This window comes from Dendrobates tinctorius, unplaced genomic scaffold (assembly GCF_039654945.1).
Source record: "Dendrobates tinctorius isolate UK_male_01 unplaced genomic scaffold, ASM3965494v1 ptg000026l, whole genome shotgun sequence".
Classification (NCBI taxonomy): Eukaryota; Metazoa; Chordata; class Amphibia; order Anura; family Dendrobatidae; genus Dendrobates; species Dendrobates tinctorius.
In genome coordinates, this window is record NW_027361694.1 from 13,536,638 (window position 1) to 13,563,108 (window position 26,471).

The 26,471-nt window shown below is 42.9% G+C and overlaps 1 protein-coding gene across 3 annotated transcripts in view; it reads left to right on the forward strand.

Moving 5' to 3' along the window:
- ITGBL1 (integrin subunit beta like 1) overlaps positions 1–26,471 on the forward strand; it is a 601,277-nt gene that overhangs the window by 299,501 nt on the left and 275,305 nt on the right. For all 3 annotated transcript variants that reach the window (XM_073569513.1, XM_073569514.1, XM_073569512.1), the window contains 2 exons: positions 2,715–2,855; positions 25,837–25,983. In XM_073569513.1, coding sequence (XP_073425614.1) covers positions 2,715–2,855; positions 25,837–25,983 — 288 coding nt within the window. The remainder of the gene's footprint in view (positions 1–2,714; positions 2,856–25,836; positions 25,984–26,471) is intronic.

Consider the following 26,471-nt stretch of genomic DNA (forward strand, 5'->3'; position numbering starts at 1 on the left):
TGTTACCTTCTTTCTGTGTGTGCCACAGGTGGGGTAGTTGGCAATGGAAGATAAAGCCAGGTTGTGACCCTCCGGTCAATTGGCTTTGTATCTGAATGGAATGTCATCTTCCTATGCTTGTCATTAACTCCTCTCTGTGCTTGCTACAGGTGGGCTAGTCGGCCCTGGAAGCTCTGAAGTAACAGCTGCACTTATCCCAGTGAGTCAGAAGAAGGGTGAGAGTGTACTATCTTGGGGTATTTTGCTGGGACTTTTTATGTGTTATCTGCCTGTTTTGTGGTACAATAATGCAATGCCATGCTGTTTTACCCTCACCCTGTGTTGTCTGAGTAGCGTTACGTCCACATTAAAATGAGAGTGAGCACTTGGTGGGACGATCACTGGTCAATGAAGTTTTGGCTAGTGGACCAGGGTGCCAGCTGCCCCCCGTGTCTCCCCAATGTGCAAGCTTGCCAAGCTTCAGAGCCATCACCAGGTTACAACCATTATCACACAAGACCATGCCTAGTTGTAGGTTCAGCAGCGAGAGCCACAGGTCTGTGTGGCCTGTTGTACCTTTCAACAACTCTGCCACAGTGTGCTGTTTGTCACCTAAATAAAGTAGCTTCAGCAGAGCGTGTTGCCGCTTCAATGAGGCAGTGCTGCAACTCTTTCAGTTTGGAACTGATATGAGCGACCTGCTCTGAGATGGCAATTCTGAGATGGAGAATGAGGAGGAGGGGATGCAGGAACTGATATAGAAGGTGGAGGAAACCCTGATCTAACGATCATGTGTGCTGTCCATTGGTCTGATGCGATCCCAGCTTCCACAAGATGTTGTCAGGGAAATGTAGCATCCCTGGCCACAAGCACATGTTCACATGTCAGTTGTTAAGTGGATCTTCCCAGTAACTACATTGGACAGGGCATGGTGATGTTATAGGGCACATGCTGATGTAAGGTGTGGATGGAACAATGTTGAAAACACTGGTGGCTGGGGACCGAGTACCTAGGGATGGCCACTGCCATGAGGTTACAGAAGTCCTCAATGTTCGAAAACCTAAACGGCAACATTTTCAGGGCAAGCAGTCTGAAAATGTGCCCATTTAGTGTTTGGGCCTGTGGGTGGCTACATATTTTTTTCCATTCCAAGGTCTGGGGTAGGAACAACTGAACGCAGCGCTGGGCAAATGTGCAATGACAGGTGCAGGGCAGGAGGCATCTTCCCCTGCATCCTGTACAGTGGATTGGCAAGCATGTAGCACAGGGGAAGATGCAGTAGTGTCAACCGCAGACACTGATTGTGGACCCAGGTGGGGGGCTTTTATGACATGTGCCAGACCATTTTTTATTGTCCACACTTTCTTTAAAAAAGTGCCAGACTGGGGTACAGCTAAACCTTGACCTGAGAACTTGACAAGTGTGGGTGCTCTGGGGAACAGTTGCCAGCCTTCTCACTCTGTCCACCCCTCTGCCACTTCCTGTCTGTTGTAGTGCTGTGGATCACTCCCTCTGTGCTGCTGGGCTCACTCTGCAAGGCAACTTCCCAGGTTAGGTCAGTGATTTCATTGTCCACCACCTTGTCTTCCACTTCTCCACTCTGGTCTTCTTGACTTTTTGACTTAACAATATCACTTGACCATTGATGAGGCATGCACAGCAGGTATCTACTTCTTCCTCTCAATCGCCTGACCATGGCTGCTCAAATATTTGGGCATCACTACACATGAGCTCTTCATGTCTCTCTTGAAATGTGCATGTTGAGAGGCCAGAATCAATAAATGGAAATGTAAAGAGCTCCTCGAAGTGTCCAAGTGTCTTGTCTCCTGGAACTTGACATGGTGGAGGAAGGAAGATCAGGGTGAGGATTATGTGGTCCAGACTATAAGCAAATGAGAATGGACTGCGTAGAAGACAGGGTGTTGCTGGGAAAAATACTGGAAGCATTATCTGCCATCCAACCAACCACCTGTTTGCACTGTTCTGGCATCAAGAATAGTGTCCCACGTCTCCTTGCAAAGTTTCACTGGCCTCACAGCCTCGGTCTCTGTGTGCACCATCAGGAGCATGCCTTGCATATAAATGAAGTATTTATGCCTGCAAACTTTCTGATGTTACTAGGTAAAAGAAAATAATTAGCCCTGAAAAGGAGTTTTCTTCTACCGATGCAGCAGCGGTATACAAGTACTGCACTAGCAATATTAAACTCTGCCTCTAATTCAAAATTATTCCTCCACTAAATGCAAATTACAGCGGTTTTACAACCAAAAGGAAAATATTTATCACTGAAAAGGACTTTTATTTTAATGCTGCAGCAAGTACTGCAATAGCAATATTAAACCCTGGACTGTATCCCTTCTCAAAAATACATTCTCCCTCCTATAACAACTCTCCCCAAACTGCTTCCTGAACACAGTTCTTTATGAAAAAATATATGGTTAAAGAGGTTGGTAATTTATAAAGAACAGCTCAAGATTATAATGAATTTATAAACATACAGTATACTATGTAGTACAGCTCTCTCCTCCATTGATCTTAATTCTTAATTAAGCTGCTTCTTGCCTATCTGTGCTATATGAGCAAAAAATAGTGAATCATAAAATCCTGTTTAGCACAATAGGTTTTGTACTTATTAGCAAAGAATAAATGCGACCAAAGAGTTCATTAATAGCTTAAATATTCACTATAAAACTTATATGATTACTAAAACTTTTCATTTATCTCCTTTTTTTAAGGAACATGCATTTGCGGTGAATGTACATGTCATGATGTTGACCCAACTGGTGACTGGGGAGACATTCATGGTGAGACCTGCGAATGTGATGAAAGGAACTGTAAGGCAGTCTATGACCGATATTCTGATGACTTCTGCTCAGGTAAGGAAAAATCTTTGACAATTCACTTTCAAACCAGCCATTAGTGCTAAAGTGGTACTTGGGAGAGTGAATGTACGAGTGCACTATTCTGAGAAATGTCTTGTATTTTTCTTGTTCTAGAAAAGTTTTTCCCCTCTACACACATGGTAAAGGATTGGAAAGCAGAAACTAACATTAATGAAAATGTATGTCAGGAAGGCAGTGATAACAGAGTGGCAGCTCTTTGTATTATACTGCTGATGTCATTGGTCTCCCACACGAGGATCTATGCGGTTACATCACATAAGTAGAGACATGCAAAGCAATTACATGAGCCCATTATTAAAGGACTGTCATCTACTAAATCTATTAATAGGTGTTCAGAAGCCCTCCAGATATAATTTAATCTTGTGAACAGGAAAGACCATGTTAAGTATTTCTATTAATATTTTAATAATTTCAGTTCAGGTAATATGTCATTAATATTGAGTGCTTTATGCACATGATTAATTAATTTTTTTAATATGCCGGTGTAGACCTGTACACATTCACTCAATCTTCACCCTGGATGGCAAAGTTTTTTGTCATGCACGCATCATATCGTTGCTCTTCCCAATTTCTGTATTGAAAGTATACTGCCATATATTGTGTTTCTAACTATAAAGCTGAAATTGGAAGTGACTGGAAAAAGATAATCATGCTTTTTTGTTTTTGCAGTGTAAACTATGCTGACAAGTTGAGATGTGTCAAAATGTAGCGATAATTAGGAGTCTGTGGCACTATACTTAGCTCGGTGTCTCTTTGGTAGCTTGGGTACAGCTGTTCATAGCAGAGAATGGGCTTGTAGGGATCAAATTGGACCTACTTTATGGCTCCTGATTTACCACCCAGGTCAGAAAGGCCTGGTGTTTTTATTTTCACACGCTTTCCATGACCTTTAGGACAACTGTTTGCCAGCAATGTAGCCCCTTTTGGGGGGTAAAAGTTCTGCAAGGGGTTGTGCTCGCTTCCTTATGGTGGAACATTTTCTCTGATTTTAAAGTCAGGAATTTCTACTGTATATTCAAAATTCCCCTGATATAGATTGTATTGTTTATATTCCTGTTGGCATGATCGTACTGACCTTTGTGAGAATCCCAGCTCACGGACCCAAATATTTACATGCCCAGAGTAGAATAGTTAGAACTATAACTTTAACTTTTTCAGTATATGGCTTATGTATCATAAAATAAATAAATAGATTTATTTGCAGTTTATAAAAGGTCAATAAACCTGAATATTTAAAGGGAACTTATCATGTTTCCAAACTCTATTACCCTGCAGATATTGGGTTGATCTGCAGATTAAAAATATTCAAAAGCTGGGCGGCTGCTTTACTGAAAGCTCGGCTACTGGGAGGAAATTAACTTTACTCCTCCCTGCAGCATCTGGGTTTGAGTCATAAAGATGAAGCTGCCACAGCTTCAGTCATCCCTATGTAGTGAGCGGAGGCTGCAACCTCCCCTATCTGCAGGATAATAGCATTTCTTTACTAGACAGGTTCCCTTTAGGAAAGAAAAAGTGAGCTTTTGCCTTTCTTAGAAGAATATCTACTGTATGTGTCCAGAATTGTTGGTCAATATTATTGTGTAAAATTATTAGGCAACTAAATAAAATACATACATTTCCAATCAATGTTATTTATATTCACCTGTTAAAGTGAGAATAATAACCAAACAACTCAAAATGTAGAAAAATACATTTCTAACATAAAAAAAATTATATAATTGAACAATAGCCACCCATCTTTTCAATAACATCTTAACTCTTCCATCCATGGAGTCTGTCAGTTTATTAATCTGTTAACAATCAACTTTTAGGGCAGCACCAACCACAGCCTTTCAGACAGTGTTTAGAGAGATATATTGTTTTCCTTTAGTGTAAATCTCCATTTAAGAAGGGCCCACAAGTTCTCAATAGAGCTTTGGCCTGGTGAGGAAGGGAGTCATTTCATTATTTTTTCATCTTTACTGGCTGCCAAGCAGTGGAGTAATTGGATGCAATCAGCGGAGCATTGTCTTTCGTGAAAATGAAGGTTTTCTTGTAAGATGTAGACTCTTTCCTGTACCATTGCTTGAAGAAAGTGTCCTCTAAAAACTGGCAGAAACTTTGGGAGTTGATTTTTGAGTACATCTTCAACCTGAAAAGGTCAAACTAGCTCATCTTTAACAGTGTAAAAAATAGTCAGTCAACCTTACTGATATAGACAGAACTTGACAAACATCTGATTTGTGTGGGGGCATGCAGATGAAGTCGGGGATCAGCCTGTTGATGGGAATCAGCCTGTTGACATTTCAATGGTCAATCTTTTGTTTTCAGGTGAAATAAACTGCTGTCTGAGGTGTCTCCATTCTGACTGTTGAGAACACATGAAAAGTCATGCCAGCAAAGTGTTCATATGTATGGGGGAGTTGGGAAAGATAGTAGACTCCAGAACGAATGTTTGGTCAACAGTTAATTCATGTATATGCCCAGAATAACTAACCATAATGTGAGCCAAATGAAAACCTCCAAATTATCACTCAATACATTTCTTAATAAAAAAAATATGGCCCTTTAGGCAAACATCACAGGTGCTTTACTTCTAACTGCTTTCTACAGCACATTTCCAATTCACTCAATAAATAAATAATTGGCCAAAAATCTTGGCACCCTAGAAATTGTACCAGAAACTAAAGTTTTTAACCAAGAAAATTAGTACAATTACACAAGTTTTGTTATACACCTGTTTATTTCCTTTGTGTGTATTGAAATAACACAAAAAAACAAAGAAAAATGGGAAAATTGGACAGCATTGCACACAAAATCCCAAAAATGGGCAGTACAAAATTGTTGCCACCTTTCCAAAATTGTGTGTAACAAAAAAGAAACCAGGTATATGGAGCTTTTACGGTAAAGAGTTAAATAAGTATTGGAGTGGCAATGCGATTTATCTCCAAAATGATTTTTTTAATTATTAAAAAAAAACAATAAAAGCACAACGTGTTTCAGCTGTGAACAGCCTTCAGGTAACTATAAGTAAAATTAGGAGCTACTTTCAATATAATTGTTCTCAATAATAAAACATCCTAGATACATGATTAATAAAAGCATAATTAACCCCTTCACGACCAATGACGCCACATAGGCGTCATGAAAACTGGTGCCAATCTGACCAGTGATGCCTATGTGGCGTCATGACTTTAAAGCCCCCCTGTGGGTCGGGTGAATTAGGTCACTGAAAGGTCACCCGACCTGCAGATACAGGGGGCTTTGTTCTTCACCATAGGGGGTGTGGCTTCGCCCCCACGTGACTACGATCGCTTTGATTGGCTGTTAAAAGTGAAACAGCCAATCAGAGCAATAGTAATATTTCATCAATGAAAATTGATGAAATATTACAATCCATCTATGTCCGACGCTGCTGTAGCATCGGACATGGCTGGTGACAGCGATCCGACCCCCCCACCCGTTAACGGGGGCGATCTGCCCCCCCACCACTGAATGACAGTGGCAATGTGCCGCTGATGTCATCATCTCCCCCCGCCTTCCCTCTGCTCCCCCCAGCTCCCGATCACCCCTCCTCCCACCCCCCGGTACTCACTGAGTGCCGTTATGGCTCCCGGTGTCCCGCGGTCCTGGACCATGGGCGCCGCCATATTGGAAAATGGTGGGCGCATGCGCAGTGCGCCCGCCGGCTGCAATTTCCATTCATTCATTTTGACCACTGTGATAAACTCTCACAGTGATCAAAATAGAATGAAAAGTAAATAAACCCCCTGTTTATCACCCCCATAGGCAGGATCAACTAATAAAATAAAGAAATTATTTTTATTTTTCCATTAGGGTTAGTGTTAGGGTTGGAAAGAGGGTTAGGGTTAGGGTTGGAATGAGGGTTAGGGTTGGAATGAGGGTTGGGGTTGGAATGAGGGTTAGGGTTGGAATGAGGGTTAGGGTTGGAATTGGGGTTAGGGTTGGAATTAAGGTTAGGCTTGTGGTTAGGGTTAGGGTTAGGGTTGGGATTAGGGTTAGGGGTGTGTTGGGGTTAGGGTTAGGGTTGGGATTAGGGTTAGGGATGTGTTGGGGTTATGGTTGAAGTTAGAGTTGTGGGGTTTCCACTGTTTAGCCACATCAGGGGGTCTCCAAACGCGACATGGTGCAACCATTAATTACAGCCAATATTGCGTTTAAAAAGTTAAACGGTGCTCCCTCCCTTCCAAGCCCCGACATGTGCCCAAACAGTAGTTTACCCCAACATATGGGGTATCAGCGTACTCAGGAAAAATTGCACAACAACTTTGGGGGTCTAATTTCTCCTGGTACCCTTGGGTAAATGAAATATTTTTGTGGAAATTTTTATTTTTTTATTTTCACGTCTCTGCGTTATAAATTTCTGTGAAGCACTTGGGGGTTCAAAGTGCTCACCAGGCATCTAGATAAGTTCCTTGGGAGGTTTAGTTTCCAAAATGGGGTCACTTGTGGGGGGTTTCTATTGTTTAGGCACATCAGGGGCTCTGCGAACGTAATGACGACCGCAGACCATTCCATCAAAGTCTGCATTTCAAAACGTCACTACTTCCATTCCGAGCCCTTACGTGTGCCCAAACAATGGTTCCCCCCATATATGGGGCACCAGCGTACTCAAGACAAACTGTACAACAACTTTTGGGGTCCAATTTATCCTGCTACCCTTGTGAAAATAAAAAATTGCTGGCTGAAAATCATTTTTTTTGAGGAAAAAAAATTATTTTTTATTTTTACGGCTCGGCATTATAAACTTCTGTGATGCGTTTGGGGGTTCAAGGTGCTCACCACACATCTAGATAAGTTCCTTGGGGGGTCTAGTTTCCAAAATGGAGTCACTTGTGGGGGGGTTCCACAGTTTAGGTACATCATGGGCTCTGCAAATGTAACATGATGCCCGCAGACCATTCCATAAAAGTCAGCATTTCAAAATGTCACTACTTCCCTTCCGAGCCCCGACGTGTGCGCAAACAGTGGTTCCCCCCACACATGGGGTACCAGCGTACTCAGGACAAACTGGACAACAACTTTTGGGGTCTAATTTATCCTGATACCCTTGTGAAAATAAAAAAATTGCGCACTAAAAAATAATTTTTTGAGGAAAAAATTTTTTTTATTTTCACGGCTCTGCGTTATAAACTTTTGTGAAGCACTTGGGGGTTCAAAGTGCTCACTATGCATCTAGATAAGTTCCTTGGGGGTCTAGTTTCCAAAATGGGGTCACTTGTGGGGGAGCTCCAATGTTTAGGCACACAGGGGTTCTCCAAACACGACATGGTGTCCACTAACGATTAGAAGTAATTTGCATTTCAAAAAGTCAAATGGCGCTTCTTCCCTTCGGAGCCCTGCCGTGTGCCCAAACAGTGGTTCCCCCCACATATGGGGTACCAGCGTACTCAGGACAAACTGGACAGCAACTTTTGTGGTCCTTTTTCTCCTGTTAGCCTTGTGAAAATTAAAAATAGTGTGCTAAAAATCATTTTTGAGGAAAAAAAATATTTTTTATTTTCACTGCTGTTTTATAAACTTTTGTGAAGCACTTGGGGGTTCAAAGTGCTCACTACACATCTATATAAGTTCCTTAGGGGGTCTAGTTTCCAAAATGGGGTCACTTGTGGGGGAGCTCCAATGTTTAGGTGCACAGGGGCTCTCCAAATGCGACATGGTGTCCGATAACGATTGGAGCTAATTTTCCATTCAAAAAGTCAAATGGTGCTCCTTCCCTTCCGGGCCATGCCGTGCACCCAAACAGTGGTTTATGACCACATATGAGGTATCGGTGTACTTAGGAGAAATTGCTCAACACATTTTAGGATCCATTTTATCCTGTTGCCAATGTGAAAATGAAAAAACTGAGGCTAAAAGAAAATTTTTGTGAAAAAAAGTACTTTTTTTTTTACAGATCAATTTGTGAAGTACCTGGGGGTTCAAAGTGATCACTATGTATCTAGATAAGTTCCTTGGAGGGTCTAGTTTCCAAAATGGGGTCACTTGTGGAGGAGCTCCAATGTTTATGCACACAGGGGCTCTCCAAATGTGACATGGCAACTGTTAAATATTCCAGCATATTTTCCATTCAAAAAGTCAAATGGCGCTCCTTCCCTTCTGAGCCCTGCTGTGCGCCCAAACAGTGGTTTATGACCACATATGAGGTATTGGTGTGCTCAGGAGAAATTGCCCAACAAATTTTAGGATCCATTTTATCCTGTTGCCCATGTGAAAATGAAAAAATTGATGCTAAAGGAAAATTTTTGTTGGAAAAATTAAAATGTCCATTTTTTCTTTCCACGTTGCTTTAGTTCCTGTGAAACACCTGAAGGGTTAATAATCTTCTTGGATGTAGTTTTGAGTAGCTTGAGGGGTGCAGTTTTTAGAATGGTGTCACTTTTGGGTATTTTCTGCCATATAGACCCCTCAAAGTGATTTCAAATGTGAGGTGGTCCCTAAAAAAAAAAATGGTTTTGTAAATTTTATTGTAAAAATGAGAAATCGCTGGTCAACTTTTAACCCTTATCTTCCAAACAAAAAAATATTTTGTTTCAAAAATTGTGCTGATGTAAAGTAGACATGTGGGAAATGTTATTTAGTAACTATTTTGTGTCACATAACTCTCTGGTTTAGCAGAATAAAAATTAAAAATTGGAAAACTGCGAAATTTTCTAAATTTTTGCCAAATTTCTGATTTTTTCACAAATAAATGCAAAAATTATCAACCTAAATTTGCCACTAACATGAAGCCCAATATGTCACGAAAAAACATTCTCAGAATCACTAGGATCCGTTGAAGCGTTCCTGAGTTATTACCTCATAAATGGACACTGGTCAGAATTGAAAAAAATGGCCTGGTCATTAAGGTCAAAATAGGCTTGGTCATGACGGGGTTAATAAAAAAAAAAGGTACATAGAAAATATATTAATAAAATAAGATAAAATATTTATTTTTAGTGTATATGAATTCCAAAAACAATTTTTGATTACCTATGAGGTCATATGTGACCCATACCTATCTCAAATGGAATTGTCGAATATAAAAGTGGGATGCACCAGTACCATTACTTTGAGTAGATATGGAAGTTTTGGTGACTCAAAATGCTAAGGAAAGCATTGTTGTTTTAAATCATTGACACATATAGCTTTGACATTTTGTGACAGAGTATTACAAAATAATGTTTATTATAAAAATCTCATATCATACATCACCTCTAAATGCTGTACCCACTAAATTCAAATAGCATACTACATTGATTTGATAAAATAATTTGTATTCTAAATATTATATAGTTTTGCATGCATAGTAGTGTGATGGTGTAAGGTGCCCAGGGTGGTCGTTATGAACGAGGGGCTGCATTTCCATGCCCTGGCACCCCACAAATAAAACATGTCCTGGTTCACATGTCCTGTGCGTGTAGTGCAGAACACCCAGGGTTTGTGCACACGTTGAGCATTTACTTGCAGAAATTTCTGCAAGGTTTCTCCATTTCTTGGCAGCAAAAAAGCTGTGGCAAAAGTGTGCATTTTTCCGCATTCTTGCCACGGTTTGGTATTTGATTTTTGCATGCGTTTTTGTACAGCAAGGGATGCTTTTTTAGCTAAACAAAGATATTTAAAAAAAATTATTGTGATTGCAATTTCTTGGTTCAAAAAATTATTTTTCATTCTGATGCAGGGGAATGGGATTAGGGCTTGGTGTCTCCAGCTTTCACTGACACCAAGCTCTAGGTTTAGAAATGAAGAGGTGTCAGTCAGACACCTTCATTACTAAACCGGTAAGTAAAGAGTTAAATTAACACATATATATATACACACACATTGTCACCAGCCTATGTAGGAACATTAATAGAATGAACCAACATAGGCTGTAACCAAACAGGCTAATAACCAGCAGAGGAAGAACCAATGGCTGAGGGTTGCTGTTAATATTCTGGGAAGGAGCCAATAGTCATAATGATTCCCAGGCTATAATATCATCTCACAGCTGTTTGCTTAGCCTTTACTGGCTAGTTTACAGGAGTCCCCAGAAAAAAACTTTCATAAGGTCCCCCTATGAAATCTAATCAGTAAAGGCTAGGCAAACAGCTGCAGGTTAATATTAATAATCTGGGAATGGCTCTCAGCCCTGTAGCGGTGGCAAGTGGGGTAATGATTTGGGGGTTGATGTCACCTATGTTATGTCATGTGACATCAAGCCCAGAGGTTTGTAATGGAGAGGCGTCTATAAGACTTCCCCATTACTAACCCCACAGTGATATAAATAAACACACACACAGAATAAAGTCCTCTATTTGAATTAATGACACAGACTCCTTTATTGAATCTAAATTAAACCATACTCACCGAACGCCTAATCCATTGAAGCCAAAGTCTCCTGTAAATGAGTTAAAATAATAAACAACCATATTCCTCACCTGTCCGAAGTGAAGAGATAATCCATAATGTCCCACAATGATCCTGATGACCTTGAGAGCAGTCAAGGACAGGAGTGTGTAATCACTTCTGCAGTGTGTATCGCTGAGCTGCGCTAAGAGTTCATCAGCTGATGAACCCCTGTGATCTCATTTATGTCACCACCGCTGCCTGAGAAAGCTCTCTTGCAAGCAAAAACTCAGCAAATCCGCAAACATTTTTATACTTGCGTTTTTACTGCGGATTTGACTGACTCAATTGAAGTCAACTGGTGAAAAACGCTAAAAATACGCACAAAGAATTGACATGCTGCAGAAAAAAGCACTGCAAATACTCAAGGAAAGTTACTGATCATGTGCACAGCACTTCAGGATTCTTATTGAATTAGCTGGCATAAAGCTAAGTTCACACTGGGTGTTTTTGCTGTGTTTTTTTCTGCAGCAAATCCTGAGTGCTTGACAGGAAAGAAACTGCGACAAATACGATGCAGTTTTCTATTCAATGGGTGAAAAACACTGAAACAACGCTGAAAGAAGTGACATGTTGTTAGGCGTTGGGTTCATGCTTCTGCACAGGAGGAATCCCGACCTTGCCTTCTGTGGTTTCCCATTCCTCTCAGGCCACAGAGGAGCCTGCTCAGCAAAGACGTCATTCCCAGCATCTTGCTCAGTCAACTACTGCTGGCTTGGTTACTGCTGCCAATCAGGGTTCAGCTACAGTAACCTGCATTAGCAAGCAGCGAGTAGCTCCTGGGACTAAGTCCTTCTTTCGGCCCACTGAGCATGCCCGTGTCCTCTCATTGGAGGTCTGAGGTCACATGCTCAGGTCCTATTGCTGCTCCCATTGGACCACTAGGAAGGTCCCAGAAGGATGCTGCTATAAAAGAGTCGCATGGCCGCACGGCCATGCGCTAGTATAGACAAGTAATTGGTAGTGATGTGTGTGATGATGGATACTTGTGAACCGCTGAATGACTCATTATGAAACCCCTTCCCTTTGATACGCATGTGGGTAGGGTTTAGAGCCTTGAGTCAGCGCTGAGTTGTGGCACTGCCTAGCGGTGCAATGCTCCCAGCTCCTCACACATGCTAGCGCCAGAGTGCGCCACTCTACCTTAGGCACTTCGATACTGCAGGTACTGCAGCATCCCTTAGAGCGCTTTCCAGTCCTGAGCTTAGGCTGGTTAGTGGCATCCGCCAGAGCTGCGCTGTACATTGTGCTGTAAGCAACGTGCAACTGCACCCTGTGACTGCTAACAGGGCACATCATTCTATTAGTGTTTGTCCATGCATCGCTGTGCAGTGCTGAGCGCTAGTGGGACTAGAGGGGTTCTAACCCTGTGTCCTTGGGGCAGAGTCCTGTGTCTCAGCTCTAGCGCTCTCCTGCTGAGTCCTGTATGGATAAACAGGCTCTCGCACTTGTTCCAGCGGCTCAGTGAGTTAACTGAGTTTGCTCCTGTACACACCGAGTCAGCGGTTAACCCGCTGGTGTCTAGTTAGTACTCCACTATTACCAAGCAGCAGTTAACATCTCTGCATGGTGGACCCCAGGCTGCGAACGCACCTCTGTACTATCTTATATTATTTAGTACGTTCCACAAGCCCATAAGGCTAGTTTCACACTAGCGTTTATTCGACGCAGCGCACGGCGCCGCTAAGCCCCGCCCCCTGCCAGCTCCCTGCCAGCCCCATCCGGTCATCGCCGCCTACTATCGGACATGGACGCTTGCGATCTGCGCACCTTATCTTTAGTATCTTTAGCATAGGGTGCGCAGATCGTGCGCTGGCCGTGCACTAGTAGGATTTTGGCGTGCGCTGCGCTGTGCAAAGCAGGCAAAGGCAGAGGACACAGGAAGGGCTACAAGTCCAAGCATCACAGAGACAAAAGATGGCACAAAAGACAACACAAGACATGGCATGAGACATGAGGCAGAATACAAGCACAGAGCATGTGCAGAGAAGCACTACAGGGCAGAGTGCAGGGGCACAGAATACAGGGAGCGACCAAACAGACCAAGCAGCCATGCAGGGAAGCAACACGATACTCAGGCCCCGACCATAGGAAGGGGCTGTCTAATATAGGGCATTAGCACCTGCACTTCCGGGTCAGGACCAGGGAAAGACTTACGGTTCAGATCCTCAAGGATCATAGAGAGAATAGCTGGATCAGACAGTGGTGGAACATAGGAAAGGTCACATGATCAAGGGCTCCAGGAACACAGAGAGGATTGCTGCAGGCAGAGCAGAGACGGCTGGACACACAGCAACAGCGTATAGCCATGAGGTAAAACACACATGCGCACTGGCAATGGCAGGCAGCCATGAGATGTGGCGCACGTGCATACTGCTCCAGGAGTCATGCAGCATACCAGACAAGGCGGGCATGATAGTTCGGTGCGCGTGCACATTGCTCCAAGGGTCATGCGGCATAACAGACATGGCAAGCATGACAGGCATAACAGACATGGCGGGCATGACAGGCATAACAGACATGGCGGGCATGACAGGAGCAGCATAATATGAATGGTAAAAAAAAAAAAAAACCCACAAAAATTGAGTTTGGTTTGAGTTGGTACACATGCAGCATATAAATGCATGTTCACATGGCCAAAAAGCATGCAAAACCTAGAAAAGAAAATGAAAAAAACCCTGCTGTAATTAAATAAGTAAAAAGCAAAAGTGCATTTAAATCATACAGAGTTCTTAGTAATACTGTATTTGATCAAACATAGCATAAAAGTCGTCCCACCATCGACAAGGTGACTCTGTGGTCGGGGCGGTCCTACACTGTCTAATTTAAATGCCCTTTTTCACCCAGACGTCAACTTTGACACATGATAAGGTTTTTAATATTTTTACTTATTTAATTACAGCAGGGTTTTCTTCATTTTCTTTTCTAGGTTTTGTATGCTTTTTGGCCATGTGAACATGCATTTATATGCTGCATGTGTACCAACTCAAACCAAGCTCAATTTTTGTGTTTTCTCTTTGTATTTTTGCATTCTGTGCAAGCTGGGGTGTGGCCTCCCTCTCCTGAGCTGGAAATTGTATTTAAAGGCTTCCCCTGACTGGTGTCCGGTGGTTGGGACCCGGTCCTTGTCTGCCCTTATTCATAAAGACGTCAACTTTGACACATGATAAGGTTTTTAATATTAGACAGTGTAGGACCGCCCCGACCACAGAGTCACCTTGTTGATGGTGGGACTGCTTTTATGCTATGTTTGATAAAATACAGTATTACTAAGAACTCTGTATGATTTAAATGCACTTTTGCTTTTTACTTATTTAATTACAGCAGGGTTTTTTCATTTTCTTTTCTAGGTTTTGTATAATATGAATGGTTTTGTCACCATATAGTGATAATTAGAGTTGAGCGAAACGGGTCGAAAAAATTCAAAAGTCGCTGACTTTCGCCAAAGTCGGGTTTCATGAAACGAAACCCGACCTTAGCGTGAGGTCGGCCACGAGGTCGGCGACTTTAGCGCCAAAGTCGCGTTTCAAAAGATGCTTTAGCGCCCTTTTTCAGCTAATCAGGAAGAACGGACACTGTGGGCAACGTTATGACATAGGCAGTGGTCACCACCATCTTGGAGAAGGGCATGCAAGTGATTGGCTTGCTTTGTGTGGCGTCACAGGGGGTATAAAAGGGCGGGGACGCCGACCGCCATGTTACTCATGCTGATCTCAGAATAGGGAGAGCTGCTGCAGCTGCTGATTCTGTAGGGAGAGCGTTAGGAAGGCAAAAAGAAAAAAAAATGCTTCTGCTGATAGCGCTTTCACTGTAGTTACTGTGCTGTGAAAGGTGAAGATTTTTGCTTTTGTGCAGCAGCGCTGGTGGTGATTAGCCTGCCTTTTAAGGCTAGCTGCATTGCTGTGTGCACACTGGTGTTCAAACTGCTTTTCTAAAAGCAATCCAAATTGTATTGTTTTGTCCTGTGAGGTAGTGAGCGTTCATTTTTTCACACACCGTACAGCGGTGTATGCTCCTCACACAGTACCGTGTAACGGCTGTTATCACGGCCAAATTGAAGCTATCTACGTGTGTGACTCTGTAAGGAAAAGTCGAGGAGTTTGTCCGTTCTTACAGACCTACACCTTATAGGTTTGTCCATTTTTCAAACAGTTTAGTATAATAATAATATAAACAGGGCTGACAGAATCCAACTGTGTCCTGAAGTCTAGAGAGATTCCAATTCTCCACAGTCCTCTATACACCTTTCTTACACCATCCAGAATCTGCCTGTCACATTGCGGTGTAATATAAACAGGGACTGACAGAATCCAACTGTGTCCTGAAGTCTAGAGAGATTCAAATTCTCCCCACTCCTATATACACCTTGTACCTTGTTTTACAGTACTATATAGTTGGTGGTTTTTTGGGTACATTTTCCCCAAAAATGAGGAAGTGTGGTGGAAGAGTCCGTGGAAGTGGGCGGGGGTTGGTAGCTGGTAATGATGGTGGTGGTGTTGGTGGTGGATCTGCTGGTAGTGGCAAATGCAAAATAGCACCTAATGCAGGAGGTGTTGAGCCTGCATCATCATCTGGCTCCACAAGGCCTCGAAGGCTCCCTTTTCTGGGAGAAGGTGAACCGCTTTTAAAGCCGGAGCTTCAAGAACAAGATTTGGCTTGCCTTGCTGACTTAGCCTCCAGCTCTATCGCCTCCTCTTCTGAAGTTTTAAAAAATAAAAGCACTGAGTCATCATTGGAGGCTCATGGTCATGAACCACACCTTTCCTTGTGTCCTTCACCCCAACCAAAATTGAAGGATGCGGCAGGCCACACTACAGATTTCTCCATGGAGCTGTTTTCACATACCATGCCTGGGTTATCAAGTCAAATCGTGAATTACCCAGGCCAAGATGAATCTGACATGGAGTGCACTGATGCACAGCCACTGCTAGATGATTCTGCTGGTACATTCACTCAGAGCACTACATTGTCCTCGCAGTGTACTGAGGCAGAATCTGACCCTGATGAAACTCAGGTGCCCCTTCCCGCATACTATACCACCATACACGGTGACACAGAGGAAGGTGCACATGACATTGAAGAGGAGGTGATGGATGACCCAGTTGTTGACCCAGATTGGCATCCATTGGAAGAAGAGCGTGCCACTGCCAATAGCTCAGAAGAGGAGAAGGAGCATCCGCAGCAGGCATCGACATCACAACAGCTGTTATCTGGCAGGCCCGTAGCAGTCCAAAAACAGGTTACAAAAACCAAAAGAGTTGCAGGACAGCTTGGCCAGACGGTCAAAATAGCACAGCGTGCAAGGCCTCAAAATGTCTTCCATAGTAGGAAGAGTGCAGTGTGGCACTTTTTTTTAACAAAATCCTAATGATCAGGCAAAGGTTATATGTAAGAAGTGCGCAAAGACCTTTAGCCGAGGGAAAAATCTGAGAAATTTGAATACCAGTTGCATGCTAAGACATTTAACCACCGTGCACTTGCAAGCGTGGACGGACTACCAAACCTCATGTACCACATGTGCAACTGCTCCCAAAGAAGGTAGTCACCAACACTACATTGTTTCCCCCACTGTAAGCCCACCGGTTAGCACACCACCAGCAGCAAATGTTGAGTTGTCGTCGCAAGGGCAAATCAGTCAGGGAATCAAACTGTTATTGCAACGAAAGACTGAATCTAGGCCATCAGAAAGAACACCAACTCCATCACCATCATCAACCCTCTCTCAGTCCGCCATGTCCACCGCTAGTTCCACCATATGCAGCTCTCAAGTCCAGCTCACCCTACCAGAGACTATGTTGCATTTGGAGAGCCCCTGATGTGCCCAAACAGTGGAAACCCCCAATTCTAACTCCAACCCGAACCCCAACACACCCCTAACCCTAATCTCAGCCCTAGCCCTAAACCCAGCCCTAGCCCTAACCCTAACCCTAGCCCTAACCCTAGCCCTAACCCTAGCCCTAACCCTAGCCCAACCCTAACCCTAATGGAAAAATGGAAATAAATACATTTTTTTTATTTTATTATTTTTCCCTAACTAAGGGGGTGATAACGGGGGGTTTGATTTACTATTTATGGCGGTTTTTATGTTTGGCGGCTGTCGCACGCTAAAAGACGCTTTTTATTGTAAAAATATTTTTTGCATCACCACATATTGAGAGCTATAATTTTTCCGTATTTTGACCCACCGAGTCATGTGAGGTCTTATTTTTTGTGGGACGAGTTGACGTTTTTATTGGTACCATTTTTGGGCACGTGACATTTTTTGATCGCTTTTTATTCCGATTTTTGGGACGCAGAATGAACAAAAACCAGCGTTTCATGAATTTCTTTTGGGGGGGGTGCGTTTACACCGTTCCGCGTGCGGTAAAATTGATAAAGCGGTTTTATTCCTCGGGTCAGTACGATTACAGCGATACCTCATTTAGGTCGTTTTTTTATGTTTTGTCGGTTTTATGCAATGAAAACTATTTTATATAAAAAATAATTATTTTTGCATCGCTTTATTCTGTGAGCTATAACTTTTTTATTTTTTCGCTGATGATGCTGTGTGGCAGCTCGTTTTTTGTGGGACAAGATGACGTTTTCAGCGGTACCATGGATATTTATATGCGTCTTTTTGATCGCGCGTTATTACACTTTTTGTTTGGCGGTATGATAATAAATCATTATTTTTTGCTTCGTTTTTTATTTTTATTTTTTAAGGGGTTCGCTAAAGCGGTTAACTAATGGGACAGTTTTATAGGGCGGGTCGTTACGGACGCGGCGATACCTAATATGTGTACTTTTATTGTTTGTTTTTTTTTTTAAAAAATGAATTTATTTGGGGGAATATTTTTTTTTTTTTTTTTGTAATATATTTGGCGATTTTTTAAAAATTATTTTAACACTTTTTTTAAATTTTTTTTTCACTTTATTAAATAGTCCCAGGTGGGACATCACTGTTCTGTGACAGATCGCTGATCTGTCACATCACAGATTTTATGCCCTTAAATCACAGAGATACGGCACACAAAAAACTAGATAACTAACATTTCCCACATGTTTACTTTACATCAGCACAATTTTGGAACCAAAATTTTTTTTTGTTAGGAAGTTATAAGGGTTAAAATTTGACCAGCGATTTCTCATTTTTACAACACCATTTTATTTTTACGGACCACATCACATTTGAAGCCACTTTGAGGGGTCTATATGATAGAAAATACCCAAAAGTGACACCATTCTAAAAACTGCACCCCTTAAGGTGCTCAAAACCACATTCAAGAAGTTTATTAACCCTTTAGGTGCGTCACAGGATTTTTTTTGAATATTTAAAAAAAAATGAACATCTAACTTTTTTTCACAAAAAAAGTACTTCAGGTTCAATTTTTTTTATTTTACCAAGTGTAACAGGAGAAATTGGACTGCAAAAGTTATTGTGCAATTTGTCCTGAGTACGCTGATACCTGATATGTGGGGGGGAACGACTCTTTCGGCGCATGGCAGAGCTCAGAATGGAAGGAGCGCCGTTTGACTTTTTCAATGCAAAATTGTCTGGAATTCAGATCGGACACCATGTCATGTTTGGAGAGTCCCTGATGTACCTAAACAGTGGAAACCCCCTACAAGTGACCCCATTTTGGAAACTAGACCCCCCAAGGAACTTATCTAGATATGTGGTGAGAACTTTGAACCCCAAGGGCTTTACAGAAGTTTATAACGTACAGCGGTACAATTAAAAAATCATATTTTTTCCACAAAAATGATCTTTTCATCCCAATTTTTATTTTCCCAAGGGTAACAGGACCCTAAAAGTTATTGTGCAATTTGTCCTGAGTACGCTGATACCCCACATGTGGGGGTAAACCACTATTTGGGCGCATGGCAGAGCTCGGAAGGGAAGCAGCGCCATTTGACGTTTTTGGCTGGAATTGAGATCGGACACCATGTCGCGATTGGAAAACCCCTGATGTACCAAAACAGTGGAAACCCCCCACAAATGACACCATTTTGGAAACTAGACCCCCTATGGAACTTATCTAGATGTGTGGTGAGAACTTTGAACCCCCAAGGGCTTCACAGAAGTTTATAACATGAAGCCGTACAATTAAAAAATCATATTTTTTCCACAAAAATGATCTTTTCACCCTCAATTCTTATTTTTCCAAGGGTAACAGGACCCTAAAAGTTATTGTGCAATTTGTCCTGAGTATGCTGATACCCCACATGTGGGGGTAAACCACTATTTGGGCGCATGGCAGAGCTCGGAAGGGAAGCAGCGCCATTTGACGTTTTTGGCTGGAATTGAGATCGGACACGATGTCGCGATTGGAAAACCCCTGATGTACCTAAACAGTGGAAACCCCCCACAAATGACACCATTTTGTAAACTAGACCCCCCAAGGAACTTATCTAGATGTGTGGTGAGCACTTTGAACCCCCCAGTGCTTCACAGAAGTTTATAACGCCCGGGCGTGAAAAAAAAAAAATTCGTATTTTTTCAACAAACGTGATCTTTTAGTCACCATTTTTTTATTTTCCCAAGGGTACCAGGAGAAATTGGACCCCAAAAGTTGTTTTCCAATTTGTCCTGAGTATGCTGATACCCCATATGTGGGAGAAAACTACTGTATGGGCACACGTCGGGGCTCGGAAGGGAAGTAGTGATGTTTTGGAATGCAGACTTTGATGGAATGGTCTGCGGGTGTCATGTTGCCTTTGGAGAGCCCCTGATGGACCTAAACTATTGAAACTCCCCACAAGTGACCCCATTTTGGACACTAGACCCCCCACGGAACTTATCTAGATGTGTGGTGAGCACTTTGAACCCCCAAGTGCTTCACAGAATTTTATAACGCTCGGACGTGAAAATAAAAAAATCATTTTTTTCCACAAAAATGATATTTTTGCCCCCAATTTTTTATTTTCCTAAGGGTAACAGGAGAAATTGGACCCCAAAAATTGTTTTGCAATTTGTCCTGAGTAGGCTGATACCCTACATGTGGGGGTAAAACACTGTTTGGGCGCATGTCAGAGCTTGGAAGGGAAGGAGCACCATTTGACTTTTTCAACTCAGAATTGGCTGGACTTGAAATCAGACGCCATGTTGCATTTGGAGAGCCCCTGATGTGCCCAAACAGTGGAAACCCCCAATTCTAACTCCAACCCGAACCCCAACACACCCCTAACCCTAATCTCAGCCCTAGCCCTAAACCTAGCCCTAGCCCTAACCCTAGCCCTAACCCTAGCCCAACCCTAACCCTAATGGAAAAATGGAAATAAATACATTTTTTTTATTTTATTATTTTTCCCTAACTAAGGGGGTGATAACGGGGGGTTTGATTTACTATTTATGGCGGTTTTTATGTTTGGCGGCTGTCGCACGCTAAAAGACGCTTTTTATTGTAAAAATATTTTTTGCATCACCACATATTGAGAGCTATAATTTTTCCGTATTTTGACCCACCGAGTCATGTGAGGTCTTATTTTTTGCGGGACGAGTTGACGTTTTTATTGGTACCATTTTTGGGCACGTGACATTTTTTGATCGCTTTTTATTCCGATTTTTGGGACGCAGAATGAACAAAAACCAGCGTTTCATGAATTTCTTTTGGGGGGGTGCGTTTACACCGTTCCGCGTGCGGTAAAATTGATAAAGCGGTTTTATTCCTCGGGTCAGTACGATTACAGCGATACCTCATTTAGGTCGTTTTTTTATGTTTTGTCGGTTTTATGCAATGAAAACTATTTTGTATAAAAAATAATTATTTTTGCATCGCTTTATTCTGTGAGCTATAACTTTTTTATTTTTTCGCTGATGATGCTGTGTGGCAGCTCGTTTTTTGCGGGACAAGATGACGTTTTCAGCGGTACCATGGATATTTATATGCGTCTTTTTGATCGCGCGTTATTACACTTTTTGTTTGGCGGTATGATAATAAATCATTATTTTTTGCTTCGTTTTTTATTTTTATTTTTTAAGGGGTTCGCTAAAGGGGTTAACTAATGGGACAGTTTTATAGGGCGGGTCGTTACGGACGCGGCGATACCTAATATGTGTACTTTTATTGTTTGTTTTTTTTTTTTAAAAATGAATTTATTTGGGGGAATATTTTTTTTTTTTTTTTGTAATATATTTGGCGATTTTTTTAAAATTATTTTAACACTTTTTTTAAATTTTTTTTTCACTTTATTAAATAGTCCCAGGTGGGACATCACTGTTCTGTGACAGATCGCTGATCTGTCACATCACAGATCACTGTGACAGATCAGCGATCTGTCACAGTGATCTGTGATGTGACAGATCAGCGACCTGTTATCCGGTGAAACTGCACCCTTTGTCAACTTTCTAGAATCTTGTCGAATCCATACTGAGCCTGAGAATGGCTGCTGAGCTGTTAAGCAAGCTACAGCACCTGTGGTTTGGACACGTAATTTTTTGCATTTTTTCAAGAATGCCGGTTAGGCCTAATTCAGGAATTGCGGTTGACCTGCACTTACTGGGAAATCATCGTTCGCGGGGAATAATTGGAATCACAGATCCCCATCACTAACGGTGTTCAGCTATACAAAAGCTTGTCCTTTCAGTGTAGCACGCATGCAGCCCCGGACATGTAAGGCCATGATAGACCTGTTATTGCTCGATCTCGCGTGCCAGAGCCTTGGGTATCCCTCTAGTAAGCTTGACGTGTACCACGGGGGCATGCCGGAGTCTCGTTCGTTAACAGAATAAAGCTGACAAATCGCTAGCACAGCTACAAACGGGCATACCACACCACACACAGAATCGACAAAACTTTCAATGTGTGCATCTTTTCTTGAGGTGGCATGGTTGTGGTTTCCCGGGTGGAGTCCAATTAAGCCTCAGGCTCCACTCCTGGTGGTGCCCTTTTGGACATTCCTTTAAGGTTCAGCTTTGCAATCATACTGCCCCCGGAAAGCAAACACTTTGCCTTCATGGACGCTGTTTGGAGGTTCGTGGGAATAACGCCGCCCGATCCCCAGTTGGCATAATTTATTGGTGGGAAGTCCGATGGTATATGATCGTGTTCGATTTCAGAAATTTTTTGGGGGGGTTTGTATTTTACATTTTTATTCCAGCCTTTCTTGACTTCATAAGGGCATGACAAGCCTATATCTGTGTCTCCTCCACCTCCTCCTTTTACTCCTCCACCTCTTTTCTAAATGTAGTTGTCATTTTCCATATGTTAATTTTTGTCTTCTGAGCATTTTTTCAGCTTTGGGACACCTTTTAAGGTGTTTTGTAATTGTTTTCTATGTGTTTGTGTTTGCCTGCCATTGTTTTCAATGTGGTTCGACGAACATTCGACGAACTTGCCTCCTGTGCGACGAACCAAAACACTAGCGGGGTGGCTCAACACTACTCCTGATATATAGACGTACGTTGTTAATGTTTAAACTATGCTATATATATCTGATGATACTGTACACTTTGTCTACTTTTTATACTCTTGTCTAATCCATACTGAGCCTGTGAGCGTCTCTGTGTGACTGATGGAATATATATGGCGATTGACAATTATCCTTTGACTGAATAGAGCTGTACGCTTCTGATACAGTGCCATATATCTGATGTTATTTTGTGTCTATTTTGTGCTAAATTTTGAAGTTTGGTGGAAGAGGCCGCAGACTTGGGCGTGGGGGGGCCAGCTGGTGCTGATGGTGGTGGTGCATCTGCTGGTAGTGGCAAAAGCACAATAGCAGCTAAGGCAGGAGGTGTTGAGCCTGCGTCATGGTCTGGCTCCGGAACGCCTGGAAGGCTACCTTTTCTGGGAGTAGGTTAACCGCTTTTAAAGCCGGAGCATGAGGAACTGGTTTTGGCTTACATTGCCGAAACAGACTCCAGCAAATATGCCCTCCTCTTCTGAAGTTTCAAAAAATGCAAGCACTGAGTTGTCAAGTGCTGGCTCCTGGTCAGGAAGAACCCCTTTCCTTGTGTCCTGCACCCCCACCCAAAGTGAATGATGCAGCAGGCTAAACTTCACATTAGTCCATGTAGCTCTTTCTATCATACCATGCCTGGGTTATCAAGTCAAATCGTGAATTCCCCAGTCCAAGATGAATCTGACATGGAGTGTGGGTGGCCAGCCAGGGCAGTGGGGTTAATCGGTACCGGGCCGGTGTCTCACAGGGATGTGTCACGGTGGTGGTGACCTGTTCCGTGGCCCTGGGCATCCATGCAAAGGGGTGAATTACGTTTATAGGTGAATGATGCTTGACGCCACCTGTGGTTTCTGATTAGATTGACCAGCACTGCAGTGTCGCTTCTCTGGGACAGATGTTGTGGTGCAGCTAAGATGTAGAAGCCCTGCACAGATAGGGCCGTAGTCACAGGGCAGATGAAAGAGTTGGTAGATGGTGTGCAGTGTAGGATGTAGCAGAGCCGTGTGCCAGGCGCAGGAGAAAGATGACAGACACAGTCGTGCAGTTCCTTTACCTGTACTTGGTAAGTGCCGTCCAGGACCCAGAGTACAGATGGAGAAGGAGTTGGTCAGCCTGGAAGCCAATTTGGATTTCTCTCTGCAGATAGGTAGTGTGGCCTCCGTTCTAGCGCTTATCTGAGGTACTCGCAGTGCTGAGTTCAATGAAGTTCCCCCTGTTGACTCTCTTTTGGAACTTTCTGGTATGGCAGGCAGCCGTAGCCTTTTCCTTCTGGCTCCCACACGTCGCTGCTGGGGCCTCCGAGCCTTAGTTGTGTACAGAGCATTTACAACTGCTACTTCCTCTGGTTTCGGCTGCAGGAACGTCAGTGTCCCTACAAACTCGGAGACCGGAATCTGGACCATGCGCTCCAGCTAGGAGAGAGCCTTACCTCTGCTCATCCTCCAGCTCCCCTTCTCACGTCCACACACTTCCCCTTCCCTTCACAGACTGCCCTATCTTACCTCCTCCCAACCACAGAGAGCAGCTCCTGAGCAGTCAGGTTCAGAGGTCTCCCTGCTGGCCTGGAGAGGGAAATGTGTTGTGTGTTGGTTTAACTGCTAGAGAGATCCTTCGTTGCTCCCAAGCATGAAATCACACTCCCTAGGAGGGAGGTAATGGCACTGTGGCGACCGTACTTCTGGGGGCGCCACAAGTGCACTGATGCCCAGCCACTGCTAGATGATTCTGCTGGTACATTGACCCAGACCTCTACATTCCCCTCGCACTCTACACAGCCAGAATCTGACCCTGATGAAACTCAGGTTACCCTTCCCATATACTGTACCACCTTACACGGTGACAAAGAGGAAGGTGCAGATGAAAGTGCAGGTTCGGCCCACCTGCCGTCAGACACACCGCCATACTATGAGGGGCCCTGTGCCAGTGCCGTCGCCAATGAGTGGGGCCCCCCCCTGCTTGCTCAGGATCACAGCACTTGCAAAGTTGAAATACATACATCTCCCTGCTCCACTGCCATGACGTCTTCCGCGTTTCCTGACAGTGATATTCTGATCAGAGAGCGCAATGACATCACGTCTGTACGCCCAGACTAGTACATGGATTCCCTAGCGAGGAGACTTATTTGAGGAGACTTATTTAATTGTTTTCAATGTTGGGACAGCAATTTTTGGGGAGCACTATACTCTGGAGAATGATATATGGGGCCCACCATACACTGGAGCATTCCAAAAGTGGACATCAGACACTGGAGCAGCATTTACAGGGCCCATTATACACTAGAGCATTAGAAATGGGGCCCATTATATATGGAGCATTATTTGGGCCCATAAGACAGTGCAGCTTCATCCATGGGGACCAACATATAATGTAGCATTATGTGGAGCTCATCATATACTGTTTCAAACATTATATGGGACCAATGATTCTGTATGGATAAATATATGGGCCTCATTACTCTGTATAGCGCACTATCCGGTGGCCATAATACTGTATGGAGTAATATACTGTCCGTTTTTGGAGCTATTAAAAATGGATATCAGTCATGAGATGTAAAAAGTGAAGTATTTTTCATTGTACTATGCCGCTATTTCTCTGCGGTATCGGAGCATCATGAGTTGTGGTATGTGTTAAAGGGGCGCTCTTTGGCTCAGGGCACATGAAAACCGGGAGCCAACCCTACCCCCCCACAAATTTAGCCAAATAACCCCAATTTTTCAGTGCGTAACTAGTATTATGAAGTAAATTAAGTTTGAAAAGCTTCAGTAATCAGAATTGATGTTTTTGGCATTCAAAAGGGCACTGTAGTTGTGTTTCCTGTCATCCACTCCCTGCCGACTTTGCTTCCCCATTGACTTGCATTGGGTTTCGTGTTTCAGTCGGCCTTCGACTTTTCACGATAATCGGCCGATTTCGTTCTACCCGACTTTTGCGAAAGTCGAGTTTCGTGAAACCCGACTCGATCCGAAAAAAGGCAGTCGCTCATCTCTAGTGATAATATATTGAATTTGTTTTGTGATATATGAGAGTCCTAAATGAAGTTTGGGCAATGGTAGATAGACACATCTATACTTGTCGTGTAAATCTCTTTTTCGTAGTTTTACACATTTTTATAAATCAATGTAATATCATATATTAATGTGGCATTTTGTACATTACTATGTTTGCATACACTAAGTTTAATGCTAATGGTGATTTTTCGGTGCAGGTCATGGGCAATGTAACTGTGGATTTTGTGATTGTAAAGAAGGATGGACTGGACGGAAGTGTGAACATCCACGGTCCTGCCATCTGTCAGTAGACGAGAGCAGAAAAAGGTGTCAGGGAAGCTCCCCTTTGCAATGTTCTGGAAGAGGTAAGTTTACAGCATAACAATTTCTTTTATATAATGATTTTGCCAGACATTGTGTCAAATATGTTGAATATCATATGGGCGTAATGATTCAGTGTGTTTTAAACATGTTAAAGAAAGGTGCCAAGCAAGGAGGCAAGCAACAGAATATATCATATAATTTGAGTTGTCCAGCACCTTTTTTAAGATCTTGGCCCAATGTGATCTACAAATGGAAAAATATAGAGTGACCTACTGATTCTCTGCTGCTCTACAATAATGCTGCCCCTCTGCCAATTTCCTTGCTGCCTCTTCTGGCAGTGAAAGCACGTGATCCCTTATGCCAATCATTAGTTGCCCAAGTTGGCAACCTCATTAGCCATGCCACCATTGTCCCAAATGCTGCAGACTTCTACTGGGGCTAAAAACAACATAAGGTTTGTGACACAACAACAGATGAGAGAGACTCTCTCTAATAAAACAATATCAATAGAAATATTCACAAAAAGCAA